The sequence below is a fragment of the Cimex lectularius genome, unplaced genomic scaffold (assembly GCF_000648675.2).
Source record: "Cimex lectularius strain Harlan isolate CLEC.00 unplaced genomic scaffold, Clec_2.1 scaffold5, whole genome shotgun sequence".
NCBI lineage: Eukaryota > Metazoa > Arthropoda > Insecta > Hemiptera > Cimicidae > Cimex > Cimex lectularius.
In genome coordinates this window covers 3780308-3805893 of record NW_019392993.1, presented here as the reverse complement: position 1 = coordinate 3805893, position 25586 = coordinate 3780308, and the positions used below count along the sequence as shown (strand labels likewise).

At 33.3% G+C, this 25586-nt stretch overlaps 2 protein-coding genes across 3 annotated transcripts in view; one reads left to right on the top strand and one right to left on the bottom strand.

The window, feature by feature from the left end:
• LOC106666119 (ankyrin repeat and BTB/POZ domain-containing protein 2) overlaps positions 1-13072 on the bottom strand; it is a 39914-nt gene extending 26842 nt beyond the window's left edge. Inside the window, exon 1 of the mRNA XM_014393039.2 lies at positions 12803-13072. The gene's annotated coding sequence lies outside the window, so the exon portion shown is untranslated. The remainder of the gene's footprint in view (positions 1-12802) is intronic.
• A 6141-nt stretch (positions 13073-19213) lies between these two features.
• On the top strand, positions 19214-25429 carry LOC106666227. 2 transcript variants are annotated; one of them, XM_014393271.2, is made up of 7 exons: positions 19214-19593; positions 22336-22515; positions 22575-22727; positions 22903-23050; positions 23117-23261; positions 23334-23547; positions 25290-25429. In XM_014393271.2, exons 1-6 carry the CDS (start codon positions 19506-19508, stop codon positions 23529-23531), a joined length of 912 nt encoding a protein of 303 aa, XP_014248757.1. In that variant the 5' UTR covers positions 19214-19505; the 3' UTR covers positions 23532-23547; positions 25290-25429. The 2 variants fall into 2 exon arrangements, with proteins under 2 accessions (XP_014248757.1, XP_014248756.1); XM_014393270.2 differs by lacking the exon at positions 25290-25429 and having other exon boundaries at positions 23334-23883.
• Positions 25430-25586: the final 157 nt, after the last annotated feature.

Genomic DNA, 25586 nt, shown 5'->3' with positions numbered 1-25586 from the left:
AATCGTGTTGGCACGATTTATGACAATTTGTGACGTTTTCAAAATAAGAATGCCGTTTGTTCCCACGTTTAACTAAACCATAAATCAACCGTAGAGATGGAAAAAATGACAAAGCCTAATTCAAAACTGAATTTCTAACCTAGATCTTTAAAAAAAATTGAATAAAGTTTGTCTGCATGTCGCGACTATTTATATTTATTTTTAAAAATTCTGCTTGCTAAAATCAACACGCAGAACAACGGACTTAACGCGATGATTATCCATTCCGGTGGTCTTTATTCGCGTCCACGTCGTCCATCCAAAATATAAAATTACGTTCCTTTTCAATACATTCTTTACATTAGAAGCTTTTTTGTTAAACTAATTGTAAGACAAAATCTCAAGGGTCAAAAGGATACTTGTCAGAAGGATGGAGCCATAAATATATTATAATTATTTATCAGTTTAAACGATACTTCTCTTAAATCAATCTCAAGCCTCAATGATATTTTCATGTATTTACAACTTATATTCTAATTATAAAAAATGGCATTTTGGGCGAAAGTTTGACAAGCAGGAATAGATAAGCTTTCTCAAAACCTAGGTTACCTCAACAGAATGAAAAAAAATCTCAACTCGCCATTGTGATAACAGCACAGCTCAAAATATCAAACACATCCTGCATGTCTGTCCTCTATTGGAGCAAAGCAGAGTACAACTCATGAAGGAGGTTGTTTGAACGAGAAAATAGTTTGTTCACGAAAGGCGATATTCTAAAAAGTTCAGTGTCTTTTATTAAAAGCATTGGTAAAGCCAATGGTAAAGTTTTGTGAATCTGCTTACCCTTAAAATTTAAATGGTTTCCCTTGTCATTACTATAAAGACCATAACAATTTTCAATTTTGTTATTTAAATATTGTTTAATGAAAGACAAAATGTACTTGTAATAGGAACATGTATAATAAATTTTCCAGCAGCCGGGTGCGCTACCTTTGATATAAAACACCTCTCTTTTAAAACATTATTCGACAAATAACTAAAATGTTTTTTTATTTTGTAAATTATGGTTCTACTCACAGTTTTGTTGTTTTCAATGATCCGGATTTCAAATATTAAACGCTCATTATCAGGTCGAAGGAGTAACAAACAAGTCTCTCGACGGGATTTGTAAGTGCAACTGACATAAAGTGTAAGCAACAGTTTCCTTACTAAAGATAAAAATTTAGAAGCAACAGTTTCCTTACCGATGATCCAAATAATTTATATATATGAATCCTTTTTTTCCCAAATAAATATAAGCTTTCACAAGCCTTTCTTTGAACAATATTGAAGCAAAAGGTTCCTGGCTGTTAAACTGACATAAAGTGTAAGCAACACTTTCCTTGCTGAAGATCCAAATCCTTTACATTGATGAATTCTTTTACTCGATTAAATTTTGGGTTGAACCGCCTTTTTTTTAACAATTTTGAAGCGACAGTTTCCTTGCTAAAGATAGAAATTTAGAAGCAACTGTTTCCTTGCTGATAATCCAATTCCTTTATACGTATTCATCCTTTTTTTCCCAAATATATTTAAAGTTTTACAAGCTTTTCATTGAACAATTTTGAAACAACAACTTCCCATCTTTGAACAGTTTTGAATTAACAGGTTCTTTGCCAAAGGATAGAAATTTAGAAGCAACAGTTTCCTTGCTGAAGATGCAAATTCTTTATACTCATGTATCCCTTTTTCCCAAATAAATTTAGTGCTTATCAAGCCTTTTTTGAATAATATTGAAGGACCAGTTTCCTTACTGATGATCCAATTCCTTTATGTTTATGAATCCTTTTTCGCCCAAATTCATTTAGTTTTATCAAGCCTTTTTTAAACAATATTGAAGTAACAGTTTTCTTGCTAAAGATCCAAATCCGTTATATTAATTAATCCTTTTTTCTCCCTATAAATTTAGGGTTTTACAAGCTTTTCTTTGGCCAAATTTGCAGGGACAGTTTCCTTGCTAAAAATGAAAATTTAGAAGCAATAATTTCCTCGCTGATGATCCAATTCTTTTATGTTTATGAATCCTTTTTGCTCAAATAAATTTAGGTTTATCAAGCCTTTTTTGAACAATATTGAAGCAACAGTTTTCTTGCTGAAGATCCAAATCCTTCATATTCATTCATCCTTTTTTCTCCCTATAAATTTACGATTTTACAAGCCTTTCTTTGGCCAAATTTGCAGGGACAGTTTCCTTGCTAAAAATAAAATTTAGAAGCAATACTTTCCTTGCTGATGATCCAATTCTTTTATGTTTATGAATCCTTTTTTGCCCAAAATTAATTTAGATTTATCAAGCCTTTTTTGAACAATATTGAAGTAACGCTGAAGATCCAAATCCTTCATATTCATTCCTTTTTTCTCCCTATAAATTTAGGGTTTTACAAGCCTTTCTTTGGCCAAATTTGCAGGGACAGTTTCCTTGCTAAATATAAAATGTAGAAGCAATAGTTTCCTTGCTGATGATCCAATTCTTTTATGTTTATGAATCCTTTCTGCTCAAATAAATTTAGGTTTTTAAGACTTTTTTGAACAATATTGAACCAACAGTTTTTCTTGTGAAGATTCAAATCCTTCATATTCATTAATCTTTTTTTTCTTTATTTTTTCAAATAAATTTAGTGTTTTCAAGCCTTTTTTTAACCGATTTCCTCGCTAAAGATAAAAATTTAGTAGCAACAGTTTCCTCACTGAACATCCCAATCATTTATATTTATGAACTATTTTTTCTTGGATAAATTTAAGGTTGAACCAGCCTTGCTTTGAACTGTTTTGAAGAGATAGGTTCTCTTCTCAACATAAAAATAAAATAGTAATTTTGCACTGATTTTTCTCGACTCATTTTACACAGTCAAACAACCTTGGTTTGAACAGTTTTGAAGCAAATGGTTCATGGCTCTACATAAATTTATTAATCCTTTTTTCGGCTAAATTTTAGGTTGAATAAGCCTTGCTTTGAACAATTTTGAAGCAAATTGTTCCTTGCAGAAGATGAAATATCCTTTGAATTTATTAATATTTTTTCTCAGCTAGATTTTGTGTTAAATAAGCTTTGCTTTGAACAATAATGAAATAACAGATACATATCTAAACGTAAATATAAAATAGTAATTGTGCATTGTTTTTTCTCGGCTTATTTTACAGTTAAACAAACTGGTTTCAGTGATTTTAAAGCAAAAGTTTCTTTGCTCTTGTTATAAACGCTCTGATTTGTGAATGGTTTCTTCTGGGCACAATTTCGTGTTAAAGGAGCGCTCGGTTTGTACTATTTCGACGAAACAGGTAACCCTCTGTGACTGAATATTCAGGAATAGTGTTTGTGAATCGTGTCGTACCGCTGTTTAGGGGTAACGGCTTCCTCAAATGAGCTTTCCCCCGTCCTCTTTCTACCTGTGGAGTAATTGTAGGGGAACTGTTTTTGGAGGATGTGTTTGTGTGTCCGTGTGGGCATAGGTGGAGTTAAAGTGGTCCCGAGCAGGTGTGGTTTGTCTTTTTGGTCGAGTCTGTATCGCCCGAGGGGGATTCCTGCTCCTACTTCCAACCTTCTCCTTCTCAATTACCCACCAATTATCAATGGGGGACCCCGAATCAATTATACACGGCCTTAGACATCATTTTCTTATTCCTTTTTACATTTGTTTTTATTCCTATGTCGCCCTCTTTTCTTTTTTGACCACCTTCTTTTATTTAATATCACTAAGAAGAGACAAAAAAAACTGTCCCCGTCCCAAGGGGAACCTTGGTGTTATTGACCGACAGGAGACGACCTGTCTGTCAGTCCGATTTCTGGACTTCAACTTTTCCTTTTGATCATAGTAAACGTAGACGTAACATGTAAGTCTTTCAGATAGACTTGACAAGATAAATATGAACTTGTAGGATGTTTTGATCGATTAGGTGTTGACCTCTGGTCAAGCATTTCTTCCTGTTCTGACAGTCCGAACGGTCTCATAATAAATAATTTCATTTTATACCCCATAAAATCCGCACTATGATTTAATCCTAATATTTTTTATCGTTTATTCCTCAGCGAAAGTCGTCTTCCTTCGGTTCGTTGGTCTTATTAAAACGCACTGTCATACAGGTTCTGAATAGTTCAGTGTTTATGAGGAATTACATCAAGAAGTGCGATTCATCAGAATCAAACCTTGTCAATCAAATTTACACTCTCTTAAGACATAAACTTATTCAAGATTTAATAGGTCAAGTTAGCTTGTTCATATGCAATATCAAGGTAGTTGCATAAGCCACACATAAAATGAATACGAAACACTTGTCGAAATATAAAAGCAAACTATGTGCCAGGATCAGTTAGTAAGAGGAAAATGTCAGGGTTGTAAGTAGGGAGAGGCGAAACTTCCTCTTCCAGATCTGTGAATTTCGCTTGTTCTTTGTCTTGTTTCGCCTTTGCATTATAGATATAAAGCTAAGCATTTTTCTTTTAAAATTCAGTGAAAGAAAAATTGACCATCGACTGGAAACCTCTATTGTCAGATGACACAACGTCGAGTAAATAAGCAGAGCGATGATGCCTTAAATATGTAGTTGCTGCGTTACGTAATTTAGATTAAACAAACCTAAGAGTTTTGATTTTAAAAGCCAATTGTGGAACATAAAAACCTATGGCACAAAATTATCATAGATTGCACTACAACAGGCTAATTAATCTGCGTGAGGCAAATTAATAAATCCCTTAAATGTCTCAACATTGCAATATTTCGATTTGATCAAACATTGGAATATTGGTTTTACAAGCGAATGGAGACCAAAACAAAGCAATAGACCTTAAATTAGAATGGTCTATTCTCTAATCTCTACATCAGTCCTATGAGCAAGGTGGGGCAAACAAAAGTATCGTTTAGAATTTCACCATTACACTACTTCAGTTCATCAAACCTGGATATTTTTCTTTTATAATTCTATGAAAGAAAAACCTCCATCAATCGCAAACTTCTCCTATCAGATGGCACAACGACAAAGATATAATCAGGGTAACTTAAATATCTAGTTGCAACTTTATTTCGATTGATCAAACCTTAGAAATTTGCTTTTAAAAGACAATGGAAAGAAAATAAAAGTTACTGACCGTAAATTATCATTGTTAGATTGCGCTTCACGAGGCCTATAAACTGGGTGAGGCAAGGCAATGATCCCTTAGATGTCTTGTTTTATTAGTGTATATTTCGGTTGATCAAACCTAGGTATTTTACTTGCAAAATTCAAATAAAGATAAAATGACCACAGATTTGAAACGTCTATTGTCATATGGTGCAACAGCAAAACTATAAGCAGGGTGAGGTGTGCCTTAAATGTTTAGTTGCAGGATTACTTTATTTCGATGATCAAGCCTTGGAATATTGCATTTAAAAGTCAATGTAGACAAAAACAAAACACTTGACCTTAAATTATAATAGAATGTACTAAATCTGGCCTATATGCTGGTGAGGCAAAGAGCAGATGCGTTACATTTCTATCTGCAGTATTACTTTATTTCGGTTGATCAAACCAAGGTATTTTTCTTGTAAGCCTGAATGAAATAAAATACGACCATTGGCTGAAAACTTCAATCAGATGGCACAATGTCAGGCCTATCTCAGGGTGAGGCAAAGCGATGATTCTATAATTTCTTTGAAAACATTGCTTTATTTTATTGTTTATCAAATTCTAATCCTTTACAATTTAGTAAAAATAAAAATAAAGCATTGATCTGAAAAGATTATAGACATATGGTACTATATTAAATCTATAAACAGGGCGCGGCAAGGCGCTACGATGTTTTGTTGCAGTTGACAGTTAATTTTGCATAATTCAGAAACTTTATTTTTATATGCTAGATTTTTTGGCTACGATAGAAATATTTTGTGGTTCAGTGACTTACGGTAGTATTGGAAGTCTTCGGAAATCGAGTGGTAGCATATGTGGGATAAAACATTAATAGTAGGATCATTAGCATTAAATCATTTGTAATTAAGTCGAATCATCGTGATTCTACGGAATACACGGCAATAAAAGAACATTACGGTCAATTACTTTTACATTCGCACCGTAATGCTGAGAAAGATGAATCTTTAAGTAGTCTTAAACTATGTTAAACATAGATGAAAAAATCTATTTTCATATAGAATTATGTCAATAGATAAGTTCCTTTTTCCGGAAAAGACCGTTTATCTATTTCCTCCTTAGCCCGCTTCCCCATAGAACAGAAGTCCACAATTAGAATTTCATCGGTAAAAAGAAAACTGAATAATTTATAGCGATTTGGTTGAGGCGGTTTGCGGTTCTTCTAATGAAGGGGAATCGGTCTAAAATGGTCAAACCGCATTTTAAACCCACCGCATTTCCGGACATCGTTCGGCACGCGGTAAATTTGACGATATATTATTTTTCATTCTTCTAGAATATGTTTCATTGTATTAAAAAAACTGAAAAAAAAATATTGAAGGGGAAGAAGTATTTTATCGTTTTCAATAAACATAATTTATATCGTGACATACCAGCATAAGATAATTCTTTGATTTGTGTTTGTACCTCTCCACTGTGTAAAAAAATTAAGTAATACAAAAATATCAATAAAAAATATTAAGTAATACAAAAATTTAAAATGCTAAGGAATCAAATGCAGAAAGAAAAACTGTACGAGTGATGAAAAAAGGAGAATTGTGTCAGAAACAAACAGATGAATTAGGAACATAGGCAATTTATGGTTGAAAAAGGTTTGAAATTATTGACAAATAAAAAGAAGAGTGGCATCAGAAGAATGAGCACTAATAGAAGAAAGATTTTGATCGAAAAGCGACATTATTTTGGATTATATAAAAAGAATAGAAAAAATCTTGGGTTACACCAAAAGGTAAATCAAGTGAGAAAAGAATCAGATGAATAAGTAGCAAAAGGATTAGTAATTTAATAGAAATTTTTGTTTATTTTTAATAATACTATAAAGAGTTATCAATAATAGAAAAAATATTTTGATGGAAAGTCAAACCTTGTTCCTTCGAATTTTACAAAAAGAAGAATGAATTTAGCAATGGACTGCACAAGAAGAAAAATGGAGTCAGAAACAATCAGATGATGGAGCATCAGAAGCGTAGGAATTTCGTAGGAGAAAATTAGAAATTATGACGAATAACGGCATCAGAAAAAAGCAGGTAATTTAGCAGTGATAGAAATACGATTTTGGTGGAAAAGCTTGGCATTCGTTTGGATTTCATAATTAGAAGGACTAGGAAAAATCAGACGAATTAGTAGTAAACAGATTATACTGGAAAATTTTGACTTTCTTTTCGATTACACAAAAAGATAAATTAAATGAGAAAAGAATCAGATAATTAGTACTGAAAGGATAGGTACTTAATAGAAAAACTTGATAAGGGATGGTTAGGGAAGTTGATGTTATTTTGGATTTCATAAAAGAAAAAGAATGGAATAAAAAAAATCAGATATAGCGGAAGTAGAATTTTTACTTGAAAAAGTTACAAATTATGGCGAATATCATAAAAAGAAGATTGATATTAAAAAAGCCAGATGAATGAGCATTAATAGAAAAACGATTTGATGGAATAAGACAACAAATTGACCGAAACTTTTTTTAGGTTAACACAAGAAGAAGAAAGAGATAAGAAAAACACAAAATGAATTAGTAGTAAAACTATTACTACAATAAGTATTATTACTGCAAGCTTCTTTTTGTGTAAATCAAAAGAATGTTACGATGTTTTGTTAAAAGAGTTCTTCTAAATACTTCTACTACTAGTAGTTCTACTAAATAGTAGTATACTAGTAACTAGTAGTAGTACTACTATTTACTACTATACTACTATTTAGTAGAACTACTAGTAGTAGAAGTATTTAGAAGAACTATTTTAACAAAACATCGTAACATTCTTTTGATTTACACAAAAAGAAGCTTGCAGACAGAAAGAACCAAAAATCCTTTTGTAAATTGATGAGACCACCTTAGTTACCCTTTATATATAAAGATTCTTTACCATGTTAACACCTAGACTGCAACGAAAGTGGATTTCCTTGAAATTCAATTCCTGAATGGAAATTCAACAAGGTCGAATTAAGCGGTTTTATTAAGCGTGAAATTTTATTACTCGGTTTTAATTGCGGAATTTCAGGTGGGACGAAAGTGTAAAGAAAAACGCGGGACGATTCCATAATACATTCGATCATAATTGCTTTCCCTTTGGTCATAAAAATTCTTTACCCGTTTACTCGCAGATCAACTTGTCGGTAGAACTCGTTTTTTTGTGACCGATATTTCTTTCATTCCTACTGGGTTAGTTAATGTTTTATTTTTATTTTTTCCATTCTGTGAAAACCGATTGAATTGAAGATATTATATAGTGTACATATTAGTAACTATTGTATGTTTATTTTATCGACTTTTATTCTGCTTGGACAGGAAGAAACAGAAGAAATTAGTTATTTCGTAGTCCAATAAAACTATTAACTGGTATATATGTTATTGTATTGAAAATACTTCGTGCAAAATCAGAATCAATTTTTAATCTTTATTTTACATCTTTTAAACAAAGCCCAACCTTAAGACATTTCGGGGGATATACTGGTTGTACATCAGGGTTATAAGCAGGGGGAGAGGTGCTTGCATTTTCTTATTGGAGCAAGGATTTATTCCCGTTGAACCGAAGTATTTTCGTTTAAAAACCCAATATATTCCGCTGTCCTAAACACAACTCAAAACGCGCAAAATCTCACACATCTTGAACCTCTAGTTCCAATAAACCAAAAAGTAATATTGTTAGTAGGTGGAAATAATCCAATAATGGCCGATAATCCTGAATTAAACTTTCGAGTGAGCCGTCAATAACGGCTACCGATTCTCAATTACAAGACTATAAATTACTAAACTACAAGCAATCAAACTGATTACGGAAGTAAACCTCGGTCTTTTGAGCTGAAATTCTCGTGCCGTAGAAACTCTTAAAAGAGGCTGCGCTGACAACCTGATATGACCAGGCAGCCAAACAGCTCTAAAAACACGTCAAAATCTCACGGCCAAAATATACTGTTAATACAGCCAAAACGGGAGAATTTACAATCATAAATACGACATAGCAACCTACCAATCTTGGCTATCAGGGCACAAAGGAATTTTTAATGAACAAGCAAACTGACCTATATGCCCAGAATGTATATTTTGGATAACCAGACATCTCCACCTCAGAATGGGATCCACACAAACCTCAAAGAGAAATGAACAAACTCTAGAGGTGCCAGACATAACAGTAAGAAAGTAGTAAACAGGGAAGCATCTGAGAAAACTCCCGCACAGCTTGGGTATGCAACGATGACACTATTTGTATGTCGTCATGAAGATGTGGAAAATACCACCCATAGTCGAGTGCAGAGCAACTTCTCAATTAACGTGTATGTGCGCGTGCATGCGTGCGTGCGTGCGCGTGCGTGTGTGTGTGTGCGTGTGTGTGTGTGTGTGTTTTGATTAGTGACCGTTAGTCGATGATTATTCAGAAATCGTGAGATGCGGTCTGGTGTGATGTAGGTTTCAGAAAACATTTTCTTTATCGTGCCAACGTTTCGATCTTTATTGAGATCATCTTCAGGGCCTGGGATTTACAAACATTTTTTCTTCTAGTTCTAATTTCGCAATTAACTATGGCACAACGAAGACCCCGGGAATAGAATTGCAGCAGTGACAATCAATAACCTACTAATTCTTAAAAGAAGGATCGAGACAATAGAATTGACCTAATAAACTAAGGACAGTACAATTAGACAGAGTAGCATCTGAGAAATCACTTACATAGCTTGGATATATGCAACATGGCCCTATTGTACATTATATTGGGTTGTCCGGAAAATAATGCAGGATTTTAAGTTTNGTATGGGAAATTATTTTGATTAAAGAACATTGCTTTAAAGTAACTAGTTTCTTTTTTTTTGTTTAATACCAAAATCCTGCATTATTTTCCGGACAACCCAATAACTCTAATCAAAAATTTGTCCTTACGAATCTGTCCATCGATACGGGACTTTCAAAATTAACATAGTCCTTTTTTTTATTTGATGTTTAGTTGCTGCGTTTAAATTTCAAAACATTTCAGGTTCCACATTTTTATGAAGGCCAAGGTTTAACCATTTCAATGCCAGCAACTAAACAACATCAACATTTCTTCGATCATCAAAACATCAAACAACACATTTCTTTTGAGTAGGTCCAAGCTTTACAGTTGTCCGCCACGCGCTTCCAGCCTAGTACTACTGTCCCAAAATAATATGTAATAGTGTAAGACTTACAAAAATGCAAACACTGATTCGTTTTCGAATAATCAAAAGTACATAACCATATCTTACGAGGCTGCTTGTGGATCGCCAGATTAACGCCTATTATGCTGGCATTGGGAGAGCACGTGAGGCTGTATGAAGTTGAGAAGAATGCTAAACAGAGTCCATCCACAAGCAAGCAGAATTTCACCACCCCAACATTTACTTCGATTAGCCACACATATCTTTAAAGAAGGCGGAATCCAGGTAGTAAATGGATTTTTTTATATATAAATTGACGGAAGCAAAAGTGATAATCAAGTCGGTTGTGATGTCTTATTCTATAAATAATACAAAATGAAAACTGAACTGCAATATCGAATGAATAATCCTGTTCTAAAAACCAGGCTGAACAATTGGGAAAACGTGGTTCTATGTTTTAACAAATCAAAGCAAATATGGTACTAAAACTACAGTGAAACGATTCTGTACAGTAATAGACCATCTTTCTTTGATCGAAGACGCCAGGAATTTTATCCACTCTCTTCCATTTAACCAGGGAATAGAGGGCCGGTTTTGTTTGGTTAAAGCTGGAGGATTAAAAAGCAAGAGTTGCAACACTTGCTTGCGAAGCTTCTGGAAATTCAATTCAAATTCTGCAAATTCTGAGGTACAATGTAAACTTCCCGGGTTGTACTTCAGGGCAAAGCTGGAGTCTAAGGGTATGGATGACTCTTGTTGAATGAGAACTGCAAATGATAATCACACAAAAAAAGCTCTTTCCAGATGTAGCTAGCCGACGAACAAACCTTTTGCCCAAGCTAAGTATGCCTGGGAAAAAAGGGCATTTCCGCAAAGGATGACCATCGTACCATTTCCAGCTGTACATGTGACAGAAGCTCCCTTCAAACTTGGAAGCACATTTTGGGAGTCTTGTTGGATGGGAACTGCAAGTGGAATTCTCACAAAAAAGCTTTTTCGGATGTAGCCAGCCGGCGTACAAAACCTTCGACCAAGTCAAGCGAACATGGGATATAATCTTTTCCAACTGCACATGTGACATAAACTTACCTCCAATGTGAAACCCAGTTTACTTCACTGCCCTAACTTCGAGAACAAAGGTTGTGCCTACTAATCCGTGCATGTTCTAAGGCATCACCTGACCACTAGCCGAACTATTACTGCTGATAAAGAAAGAAAACCTGTACGACGTATTCTTTAAATGTATCAATGAACTTCCAGTCTTTAGAGTTATTATCCATCAGGGGGAAAAATTCTCAAACGCAACATTTACTATATGCATCAAGACATTAAGAAAACATAAACAAATACGAATTAACACACATATACATATTCCCATATGCATTTATATTCTCAAATCCGTACATATACACATTTCGATAGCACATACAACAGGCACACCCATTTACACGCTATCAATGAGTACCTCAGACAGAAGGATAAAAAGAAAATGAGGGAACAATAGAATTCACTCATTGGACACAAACAATCCAAGAACCCCCTAAAAAATTTCGGAAGGAAAGAAGTGACAGATTGTATCAAAGGAAGCAGGAAAAAACTGCGAATCCTAACAGGACTCTTAACAGGACACTGCATACTAAACGGACATTTAAAGAAGATTGGTATAACCCTGCAAGGAAGCAGAGGATACAACAACACACCTGTTAACAGACTGTGGTGCTACTCTTGCCCGCAGTAGGAAGTGTCCTGGGACGTACAATGAGACTGAAGAAGAAATTCAACCACTGAAACCGGGCCTACTAATCAAGTTTCGTGATGAGATAGGACTCACCGTTATAGGCACACAACGAGGGATACAATTGCTCTTAAGGGCGCAGTGTATTACACCCCCGACAAGATCTACATCTACCCACATTTACATGCGCATATAAACATAAACACAAACAAACACACATAATATAAGAGGCTCCGTTATAATAATATATATAATAAGTGTTCATATTTTCACAAATATAAATATAAAACAAACGTATACATTGCACAATAACATATGTAAAGTATTTGACGAAAAATAATAATCAGGCTCGTACGCATTCCTCAGATCGGAACCGGAAAAGTTCTCCCCTAAATTCAAAAAGCCTGTCGGGCCAGTTAATTGAAAATATATTATTTGAGAGCAAAATATTAACTTTGTGTTTATTTAAGGTTTTTTTTATAAAACTGAATATAAATTCTTTTGTAAATAAAACCTTAGATATATGTGAATGTATATGTAAGTGAATTCATAATTTTGTGAGTGGGTGTATGTATAAAAACAAAATAAAATGGGTATGTAGAAGAGGTAGTTAAAGTGTATTTGTGCGCACCTGCAATTATAATAATAAATTGAAATACAAAACGAATTGTTCAACTATCTAATGAAGAAAGGTTTTATGCTGAAATTAAATTTTTTCACCTGTGCCAAAAGATTACCAATTGGAGTATTGTTGCAGGATAGTAAATGCCAGAAATGAGATTTACTGAGTGAATAAAATAAATAGATAAAATTCTTTACCATGCGATTAGAAGTAGAACGGGCCCCGGTTGAAAAGAAGACAAATTCCAGCTGCAGAATATGAGGACGGATTGAAAAAGGGGAGGCGATCCGTAAAAAAAAGGTCTTCACTTCACTCCCGACGAATCACACGCGACGGAATTTCGACTGAGCCGCGGCTAAATCGACCCTGGCAGGCTTCTCGATCCTTGCTCTTGGCTCCTGGCTCCTGGCGACTGGCGGCCCTCTTCGTCCTGCGGATCGGCGTCCTTCCTCCGCGACCAGGTGGCAGCACGGCCCGGAGCACAGAGCTGCAGTAGCCGCCGTGGAGTGGGGCTGCCGCCGTGAGGTCGACCTCGACGGTAACGCTGGCGGGGGGCGGGGAGTCTTTGACGGAGATCGTAAAAAAGCAAATTGGTTCGAAACAAGTATATAAAAACCATTTTTTACACTTTTTGCTTTTTAATCTATCATTCCAGTGAATAAGCAGGTGCAGTCAGTAACCGAGCAACTATGCAGAAGTGCAATTAATACGATGCCATTACAAGACCGATTCCTTTTTCCCACTATAAATTGAATAGCACTAATAAAACAAGTACATCGTAATAATGACCTACATGAATAACTATGCTCAAGAACAAATCCGTTTATAATTATAATTGTGGGATTTCTCCATGGGGTCTGCAGGATGATGAACCTGTAGTTTGGTCATTACCGATCATGTTGGTCTGTCAGATGTGTCTGGGGATAAGACCAAATCAATCAGAAATGACCAAACCATAAATCATAATAAAAAGCTTTTTATGAGGCTCTACAATACATTTGATTGTATGATAATTTAGTTATGTAATAAAATGAACAGTTGTCTTCATGCAAAAATACACCGTACAGATATAAAGAAGAATATATACTAAATTTAGATTTTTGATTTTTTTATTATAAATATATTTAAATAAAAGGTTGCCAAAAAAATTAGAAATGTACAACAATGTAGAAATTGTGTATAAATTATTGCTGTCAAATGCTGCTGCATAATTAAATTAATAAATAAACAAATAAATACAGTAAAATAAACAGTTGCCTTCTTCTTGTAGAAATATATAAAATTAATAATGGTACAAAATAAATGGATTTTCCTGAGCTCTTTGAATCTATTCAAACATAAACCATTTTTATAAAAACTTGAGCTTCATTGAATGGCAGACAGTAGATTTTAATAATGAATTTGCCATAAAAATCCTCTACTAATCCCTTGTTCGTTGATATTTGCTGGGTGCAAGTATTATTTGTTTGGCTGGATCAAATAGCAGTTCATGATTGAGAGGGTACAAAGAAGGATATCTAAATATTTTGCTGTTCAAAATGAATATACATGACAGTAGTGAGCTTATACGGAAAGATTGAATTTGATCGGACTAGACTCTGGAAAACAGAAGAATTTTGGCTTCGGTCTTGTTCTTATGGAAGGTACTTAACTATTGATTCCCCGGAGATCTTTTCCTGCATTGATATTAGGATCCCCTAGTACCGACTCCACTCCTGTGAACTTTTCTATATCCCCCAACATGGGATGAATTATGAGTCGGAATCTAGCCTTTCCCGATAGTTCAGCACATTAATTGATATGGAGATGTCACAGACCCTTTCTCTCACGACTTGTCAGTTTTCAAAAAGAAGGATATAAAGAAGATGCTACTGGCATTAAAATTCACCGAGCCCTATTAATTTTTATTTATTTATTTTTTGTATTTTGTATGTTTTTTCCTTGGCCACAAGTTTTATTGTTATCTATTGCAGTTATTATCTAATTGTACTTTCATCTTTTTATCTAATGTTATATTTTTATATTCTGAATTTTTATGAATGTTTTTTATACTCTTGACTGTTCAGTTTTGGCCCATTTGATCTGTTTGAACTGCAATAAAATAAATTATTTCTGTGGTAAATGTTGTATAATCAAATGAATAAATAACAAAGAAATGCAGTGTACAAGTTGTCCTCTTCTTGTAGAAATAAATAAAATTAATAATTGTACAAAGCGAATGAATTTGATACCAGGCCCATTGAGCAAAATCTTCTCCCAACTTTTCCAACTTTTTCCAGTAGTCTGCCATTCTGTGCCAATGATACACAGCTAATTTTTGTAATTCTTCCATTTTACTTTATTACCCAGATCTTCGATCTTTTAGCATATTAATTACAATAGCAATAGTAATATATAAAAATATTTTATCTATTTATTTATTATATGCTTAAGATTATGAATCCTTAGATGAAGGAGCCATTTTAAAGCCACGTGTTAAATGAGACATTTATAAATGTAAATAAGAGCTTAAAGACAGAAACGTATAAAATAATCAGAAAAAACATATAATATACATAATATACCAATGTAGATAATAAAATGGATAAGAAGTCCAGGCCATAATTCTGCATTAACTTGTTTACTGTAGTGAACCATGAACAATTTTTCTTGGTGGTTTCCATAGAAACAATTTTTGGTAATCTATACTCAGGCATGGTCATTAGGCTTGATGCAATTTCAGTTTTGAAGTGCAAAGGACCTGTTTGCATCTTGAGGTGTATAATTTTTAGTTGTTTCTAAATTTAATTATTTTATGTATAATTTTGCAGTTGAATCTGGACTCACTGGAAATGTGTGTTTTTTAGTGACCGATTGTTCAATAATTTGTTGAAATCATGAGAAGCAGTCAGAATAAAGTAATATAGAAAAACACATTTTTCTTCTTTTTTGTTTGCAGACATTTCGACCTATATTCAGGCCTCTTCAGATCATAAAGTGTGGTGCTATTTTTGTGGTCACATTTGTTTCTTTTGAAATTGAACAACAATTTCAAATACACATATCTTACTTTTTCTTACTTAACCAACATATTTCTATGTAATTGTTTTCTAATATTATTTGTATAATATTTGAAAATGTTATATTGTTTTACAATGACAATTTAAAATAATGATATGTGATTGATGTGAAGCGTGATCTTTTTTGTGTATATTTATATGAAACATTCTTTTAAGCTATATTTTTATTTTACATATTGTTTAATTTAATTAAACTCTACTCGCTGCTCATTTATATCACCGTAAATTCTCCTTTAGTTTTTCAAATATTGATCATGAAAATATTTTTGGTCATCCTTTCAATTAAATATAATGCTACAGGTTCTGATCTGATTTCTATTAAACTCATAATTTTTTTCCCGTCCTGTTACTTCAAAATACAAAACTCACATTTTTAACTTTTATCTCACCTAATCGTGTTTTCGTTCAGCTAAGAGACCTAAATCCACACTTGCTAGTGACTATCGCCCTATTAGTATTCCCCGATCACAATCCAAACATTTGAGAAAAAATTTATTTAAACAAATTTCCTTATTTATTGACTATGCCTTTATATCCCCTTTTCAATCTGAGATGATGTTCACCTAAGCATTGATGAGGTGTACCACTGTTGTTCTACTTGATTTTTTCAATACATTTGGTTCCATAAATCATAATTTGCTTATTTAGAAAGTGACACATCTTTTTAGATTTTTTTCTACTGGTACTAATCTCATTTCCTCCTATTTATCTGACAGAATTCAGAAAGTTAAAGATTCAAATTCTATCTCCTATCTCTCAATTTCAGCTGGTGAATCCCAAGGCTCTGTTCTTGGACATTTACTCTTTTCCATGTTTCTAAATGATCATTTATTAGGTCTTAATTTCTCCCAAATTCATCTTTATACTGATATCATTCAGCTTTGCAATCAATGTCCTACAAGCAACATCTTTGAATCTGCTCAACTGTGATCTTCATTCTCTCAACTAACTGCAAGAAATAACGGTATTCTTTTAAATCTTAACAAATCCAACCTTATTAATTTCCAATAAACCCATTAGTATTCATTGCCTACCCCTCCTCATATCAACAGCTTCCCTACTAATTTTTTACCGAAAGTTAAAAATCTCAGTGTTATTTTTAACTCCAAGCTTGCATGGCATAACTGTGTGAGCTTTATTATTAAAAAGATCTACTCAAGCCTCCATTCTCTTTGACACCTTAGCTGTTTCACTCCACAGAAAACTAGAGTTCTCCTTATTAAATCTCTAAAAATTCCTTTATTCTCTTAGTGTAGTGCTGTTTTTTCAGTTTCCTTCGAATCTCAATCTGTTCACCGCCTTCAAATTGCTTATCATTCCTGTTATGATCTTAAACCAAGGGATTTCTTCCTATATTAATATTTTCAGCAACCTTAGCATTCTAAGCACTTATAAACATAGAGTTTTAATAAATATATTTAAAATTAAGTCAAATAAATATCCTCAATATCTATCAACGTTTTTCTCATTCCTTATCCAGACTCACAAATCATATCCCAAACCTTCAACACTCTTCTAAACCTTTAGCCTTATCCTTCTACGTAACAGTACTTTCTGCTTCCTAGCAGGTTTGTTTCAAGCCCATGGTATATGAATTTTTAAAAACGACATGAATCATCTCCTTTATTTCCCTCTTCCCTTTCCTTTTCCCTTTTCCTTTTTCCTCTTTCTGCTTTTCTTTTGTGATGTGGTTTCATAATTCGAGTATAAATAATTAATATTTTAACGAATATATTATTGTCATTATTCGATCATATTTTAGGGGATCAAAGTCATGATAGCTAAAGTGATTAGACCAGCGATGTATTCAGCTGAAGGTTGTGGGTTCGAATCCCACTCGTTACACTGATTTTTCAACTCAACCAAAAACCTTAGGTAAAAAGAATAATAAATTGGAATAATTAATACGGTCAATTATGACCACTAAGCAAATATGGATTGTCATTATTGTTTTGTATATTTTATTAAATGGCTTATTATTATTGTTGTTATTATTATTTTACTTATTTTACTATGTTTATAAAACAATTTATTTCTAATATGTGTACATGTAAGGGGGCTTAAAGCTTTATTTGTACGATTAAAATAAATAAATATTCTTTTATAGCAGGGTTTCCACTGCTCGAAAAAAAACCACATTTTTTCTGCATATATCCAATTTTTCTTTTGTGCCAACTTCCCCCCTTTCCGAAACACTAAGATTTTAGATTTGTTTAAATTGACCATTAAATTCCACATCATGCAGTATTCTCCCTGATTTCAACCAACAGAGAATGTTAAATAAATGGTTGTAGAAGTAATTTTTGTATATGTAGCAATTTTTATATTATGTATATGTATACATACATTTTTCCATATTTAACTTATATTATTTCTAATTAAATTTTTTTACTGAATATAATTCATCTAAATATGCACAAATACTCCTATTTTTACTTTCTTAATCAACATATTTTATGTAATTGTTTTCTAATATTATTTGTACAATAAATATGTTATATTATTTTATAATGACAATTTAAAATAACAATGATAAATGTGATCTTTTTTTAGATATATTTGTATGAAACATTCTTTTAAGCTATTTTTTTCTTTACATATTGTTTAATAAATAGTGTAATTTAAACTCCATTTCATAAACGAGCAATGTGTAACATGGGACTCCCTGTGGCGGGTCGTGGGGTTGGGCATGCTGGGGCATTGTTGCATTGTTGTGTACGTGCGCCCTTCTGGTGTGCTGGTTCCTCGATCTTCTTCCCACAGGGTAATTCTATAAAAAATGCTGCGTTAACAAGACCCTTGTTGAAGCGCCCCTCAAAAAAAAAAAAAAAAAAAAGTTAGGGATGGTTAGGGATGGTATCATTGTAAATTGCCTTTTAGTTTTTCAAATATTACTCATGAAAATATTTTAGAAGCCTACTTTTCAATTAAATCTAATGCTTCAGGTTCCAATTTTATTTCTATTAAACTCATATTTTTTTCCCCTTCCAGATACTTTAAAATACATAACCCACATTTTTAACTCTCTCACCTCATCATGTTTTTCTTCAGCCTAGAAGATTTTTATAGAATTTAGGAATAGGATTTATAGAATATAATACATTTAAATATGTACAATACACTTATTTTTGCTTACTTAATCAACATATTTTTATGTAATTGTTTTCTAATATTATTTGTATAATATTTTAAAATATGTTCTATTAAATTACAATGACAATTTAAAAATGTGAAATAACAATGATTAATGTAATCTTTTTTAGGTATATATTTTAGGTATATGAAATATTCTTTTAAGTTGTTTTCTTGGTTTAAATTTTGTTTAATACTGGAGTTTTTTTCTTTGTTTCCTTATTTTTGCTTTTATATTGGTATATTTTTTATATTGTATATGTATATATTTAAACATTTTTTGTAAATTGAATTAATTCCGTAAAATAAGTCATTATTATTATTAATTGTACTATATCCGGTTGATTGTAAAAAGGCAGTCACGTACTCGACTCCCACCCCGTCCTCTTCATTGTACATAACGCGATCTGTCTGCAGGAAGTTGGATCCTCCGTTGTTTTTGATGACGGTTTATTGGTAGGGCGTGGATGACAGTGGGAAGTAAATACGGGCAGATGTTCAGCAAATGCTGAGAATTTTTTTTCGCTTCTCTTTTCTCTCGCCCCTTCGCATCCGGAGTCCGGACCCAGAGCACGTTCGTCGGCCGTGAACCCACGACGGACATGAACACGGCACCCGTCCCAGGTTCAACAGGTGTCCAGGACAAAGCGACCGAGCCTGCAACTCGTATCAGCACAACAACAACAACGGAATAAAATGATTCAAGAGAATGGGGAAAACGCTGAGGGTCTGGTCCCTGTATTATTTAATCATTTCTATTTTTATCTCTTTTGAGTACAGCACCGCTGTCAAAACAGGTATTTCTATCCTCAATTTTTCTTTCTTTCATCTTTTCAAAACATTTACAGCTAGACTTTCGCATATTAATTAATTGGGTCAGTCGGTCTGTTAATCCGTACTCTAGCCCACTTTTCCACTTAAAAACTGTTATTCGCATTTTTAAAAAGACAAAGGAGTCTTTTCGAAATAAAAAAAATTATTATTGGCCTACTTTAAGTACTTAAAATATTCAATAATTAGCAAAAACGAGGACAAAATGTTTAAATTATACAATAAAAAAAATTGCCCTCGTTATGAAAAAACACTATACAAAACAATATTTAAACACAAAAATATAGGAATAATAAAATATTTTGTGCTTAAATAATCAGAGGATACATACTATTCAAGTTAATTAGTTTAGGTGTGGCGTTTAATTATTGTACATAAAAAAGCATTTCTGTTATTTGATTTTAAAATCTACAGCTTTTAACGCTGCTATATAGGACATTTAGAAAGACAATATTATAATTTTAAAAAATTGTATACTAACTATTTATGGTGAATTGATCTTTACTAATCATCTCGATCTGCCTTGCTAGGTCTGTCAGACATGTCACGTTGAGGGTAGGTAAAGATAAAATTACAGGTTCATCATCCACAGGCCACAGGAGGAAATCTCACCATATTTATTGTGTGTTTGGCTTTTTTGATGTGAAAAATAATGAACGTTGTTTAACGTTTAGCCTGCGTTGGCTGTTTTGGTCTGTGAGATGCATTTTGGCTTTTGCCATTTTCTGTGCTAGATGTATTCATGTCAGGACGGCAAGAAGCCGAAATGATTCTGACAGATCACAGGCATAGTTGTCGTAGACTGTAGTCTAATTAACCATAGGAGGGAATCACAATTTTGTGTGTGGGTTTTTTGGTGTGAAGAGTAATGAACCATGTTTGACGGTCAGTCTATCTTGGCTGTTTTAGTCTGTGAGATGCACTTCAGCTTTTGCGATCTTCAGTGCTGGATGTATTCATGTGAGGATGGTATCACAGACCAACCCAGTGAGGATAGAAAAACCACAGGAGGAAATCTCACTGTATTTATTGTGTTTGGGTCTTTTTGGTATGTGAGATGCATTTCCGCTTCTGCCATTTTCAGTGCTGGACGTATTCTAATAGTCTAACAGACCTTAGTAGGAAATCTCACAATATTGTGTTTTTGGCACTTTTCATGTGAAGGTGGACCCTGTATTTTACTCTCGGACAGACCGACCAAGCTAGGATGCAGAGCCCTTGGGAGAAAAGGGGCTACTAAACTGCTGATAGTTCCTGAGCCCTTCTGTGGCCTAGGGATTCACACTATCCGTGAGTATCTTAGACAAAACGACAAAATAAAATTTAAAAAAAGGATACTGAGGAATACACTCATTGGATGCAAACAATCCAACCACCTTCTAGTGAGTTTGAGATGGAAAGAAGCAATAGAATGCATTAAAGGAAGCAGGAAAAACTTAACCTAACAGTATTTTTGACAGGACACTGTGGACTGAATGGGCATTTGAAGAAGATTGATATAATCCAATTTTGCAGTACGATTAGGCCCAACATTGAAGATGAGAAGAAATCGAAATGTGTCTTACAAACCAACTCAGTGAGGATAGAAAGATCACATCAGGAAATTTCACAATATTTACTGTGTTTTTAGCACTTTTCATGTTAAGGTGAATGAACTCTGTATTATAGCCAATCTATCTTGTCTGTTTTGGTATATCAGACTTTTTTGGTGAGGATAGGAAAACTATGATAAAGATCAAACTACACGTTCAACACCCACATGAGAAATTCTCACGATATTTTGTGTGTGTGTAGTTCTTATGGTGTGAAGGTTGATGAGACCTGTATTTTAGTCAGCCTATCTTCACTATTTTGGTTTGTAAGATGAGTTTCAGGTTTTGCCATCCTCATACAAATAGGCAAGAAGAAGAAGAAGAAAATGGAACATTCTCTTAAACATGAAAGGAATTGAAATAAACAAAGAGGAAAATTCTAGGGACATAAAGTATTTTGAAGCTTAGAATTATTCATTTTACGAGCAAGAGCCCTTTACAAAATAAATTGTACATATAACTGAATGTACATGCACACCGTACATTCATCTAATGTACAACATCTTTTAGAAAAGTTCTCGACTGGTTCTACAAATAATTTAAAACAATCTGGAAGACCAAGGAACGATTTGATGAAACAACGCAAGAATTAGTTAGACAAGCTTAAAGTACATAAATCATTACAAAAAATTAAACAAAACAAAAATATTAAAACAATAAAAACAAAACTACCTGTTATGCTTAAATTATGGCAGATACATACTATTCAAGTGAACTAATTTAGGTGTGGTGTTTAATAATTGTATGTTGGTCGCCACAAAGGCAATCAGTCTAAACTACTTTAATGTTGTACAAACACAATTTTTACGTTAGAGCTCAGCCTTGGGGAATTTAAATTTAATCTGCAATATGCAGGGAATTAAGCATATTCACCCTTAACACCACAGGTTGCTGTATTGGACTAGGCCACAGGCATATCTCAAACACTTACATTTCTTAAACTCGGTATATATAGCAATAATGAAACCCACTCCACTTTAGCCGAAAGATGCCTTCATTTAATTAAAGTTATTGGGAGAAATGCTTTGGTTTTTAGAGTACTTAACAGGAATTTGCCCATTTGGGCTGCTGAAGGTAAGCCAATAACTTTTTTTAAATTATTGTTAATTTCAACAGGTGAATGTAGAGGAGTTGTGAGTTGCCTTAAATGTGATGGAATCAACTTGACTCATTGTACAAAATGTAGTCAACTAGTGTTGAGAAACAAAGAGTGCTCTCCTGAAAGAGACGTTTGCCCCCCTGGCTACGATTCATCGTGGTCGTCTCTAGTCGATTACATGTCGACCATATGCCAAGGTACTGACAAAAACTGACACTTTTTTTTTCAAACATTTACAATTTTGTCTGAATTTTAGAGAGACTGAAATCGAAAGGTCTGTCGGGGGAGGCTATGGGGGCGTCATTGGGAATCGTACTATGTATAGTTTCCGCTTTAGCATTTGGCCTTTATTGCAAGTATTCGAGGAAGGTCGGAAAACATCCACCCTCTTTATCACATTCTACTCAAGGTAAAAGTGGTATTTAATAATTGACCTAAAAATCAATCCTGATTTGTTCTGGTTTTAATGAATGGTCAGCCTTGTAATTATGTAATAATGCTGTACATTTAGCAACAAAAATTTACAATCCCAGTTTTTATTTTATTTTCATTTGTAAAAAAAAAGTATTTGATTGATAAAATAGGAAGTGAAGAAAGTGAAAGAGACTCTATGGAGTACCTTAAAGAAATCAGAGAACTGAGAAGTGAAGCTCCTGTCTTCTTGGATATGCTTAATGAAACCAGGAGTCAAGTTCGATCGTTAAGCAGCTATTCTGCACTTCAACCTTACAAGTACTGTTACAGTTCAACTTTTTTACAAGTTTTTTTTCACTTTACAATTTTATTTATTTTACAAAGGCCAGTGTTAAAAGATCTATCGAGGATATTGATACTGTTAAATAAACCTGAGAACCAATTGACCACACCGCCGCCAGATTGGGAAACTCTGTTCAATTGGGCACACAGGATATTGAACCGTTACAAGAAACATCATAACAACCAAGTATTATTATTACTTTTTTTTATTATATTAAAATCTTTTTTGCCTTTATTCATTCATTTATCCTTTTGATAGGTAACGGAACTTGTAAATTTTTTGAGAACGGAACCGAGCCATTTTTCGGGTGTATCGTCCAGCACTGGCTTTGACTCAAATTACAACACGAGAAAGAGAACTTCTGACGAGTTCATCGATTGGAGGGTTCAGTCTCATCTGGACGATTTTGTTTCTCTGGGGTTCAGACCTCAAGACGAAATAACGACAGAACTCTAATAGCCTCTCGGCCAAAGTTAGTTTATTTTGTAATTAACTGTTTTGCTTATCATTTATAAAAGGATTTTTTATCTCATTTTAATTTTTCATTTTGTTAAACCAGTTTTGAGTTCTAAACTGAAAATTTCCCACCTTTTTATTGTGTCATTTTTAATTTAAAATTACCTTTCAATCAAGTTTTTGTTTAATTATTTTCAAAATTTCCAAATGTAATATTAATTTCCTATAAAGCTTTAAATAGTGTCTAATTTTTTATTTTAAAGTATTCATTGTACTTTGTATATTTTTTGCTAGTTTTACCAGTGATCTTGTAGATATTTTATATATATATATATATATATATATACCCCAAGTTGAAAAAGTAAAGAAAAACATTGTACAAATTATGAGCCTTCGGTCTTGCCTAACCTTTTTCTGGAGAAAAAAATTACTAACTGAAATTTTTTGGTAAATGTATATTAAAATATTTATTTATACGATTAAAATAATTTGATAGGCCAAAGTCAATACTATAATTTAAAAGCAAATATATGTAGTTGCTAGAGTTTGAAAATATAACGAGTTTTCTTTTTGAAGAAATATCGGCTTTAAAAATTTATTTACTATTTAATTTGACTATTACAATTAATATTGACATATTAAAAAAATTAGTATTACTTCTTATCATTTGTAGTAAAGTTGGTTTATTGTGTATTAAATTAGCGACTTAGAGCTCTAATTAAAATAGATTGTGTTTTTGTGTTCTTGTTTTTTTACAAGTAAATGAAATATTGTTTTGACATGTAAAATAAAATTAATAAACTACAACTCATTTTAATATCCAAAATATTAAATGTCTTGTCATGATTAAATTAAAATTCTGAAAAAAGGCATTGTTTTGATTAACTCACCAGTGTGTGATTGTTTAATATACTTTTTTTATTATCCAAAGATGACTTATTGCTTGATTATTTTCACAAAATATATTAAATACTTGCAGGGAGAGAGAGATAGAAGCATAGTTCTCCCCTCACTCAGCAAGTGGCTAAATTGCTGAACATATGACTCATAACCCACCAGCAATTCCAGCTTTTGTGTCATTTACAAAAAATTACCAGCATGCCTAATAAATCACCCACCCCAGGTATCAGGTCAGACTTTGGTCTTATCCATTCAGCCACCGAGGTTTGGTTGCAGGGGGCTAATCAACAGCTTCATTACACTCCCAATGCAGTCATTCTATACAAACCCTTTAACACTCTCACTCACTCTTCAATACATTTTTTTTCTATTTACATACCAATCACTCATTGTGAAGCACTCAATTTTTCAACATCCTAAACACCTATTATATAACAAATCTAATTCAGTGTCAATGGCATACTCACAACAATCCACTATTGGCCCTCTCGGACTAAACATTTAAGCCAATACAACATTCATTAAGGGCACACAACTTCAGTACCATATTAATTTAAAAAAACTTGTTTCCTCAAAAAATCATAACAGAGAACTTGATTACTCGCCATACTTCAGCATAATTCAAATATCGAATGTCATTCCTCTAAAATTAGCCAAGGAACAGCACCTTTCAATAAAGTGACCATTCTCTACATGCCAGACACGTACACAGGCTTTATCTTAAAAGTGTCTGTCAATCTCAGGTGGCCTATCTAATCCTCTACTATTCACCTATCAACAATGCTCTTGATGTGTCTGCCCTTCCAGCGCACCAACGGTGCCACTTTCTTTTAATAATGTTCTCCGTTACATTTTTAGTGAGCCGCGGGATCAACGGATGTTGAGAACGTAGGTTGGAAGGCCTCAGCTGCATTTTCATTACCGTCCATACCAATTAGTCCGGGGACCGAGATAACTACCACTGTTTGGTCAATACGAACCTGTTTCCAGTGGGCTAAATATTAACTAAATAAAGATCTTTGTACATTGATAATGTTATTTATTTATTGGAATAAATGTATTTCTTTATTTACTGCATAAAATGCTTTATAGCTCGCCTTGATTCTTAGTGTATATTGAGACTGAATGTATTCATTAGCATGAATACGTAGGGAA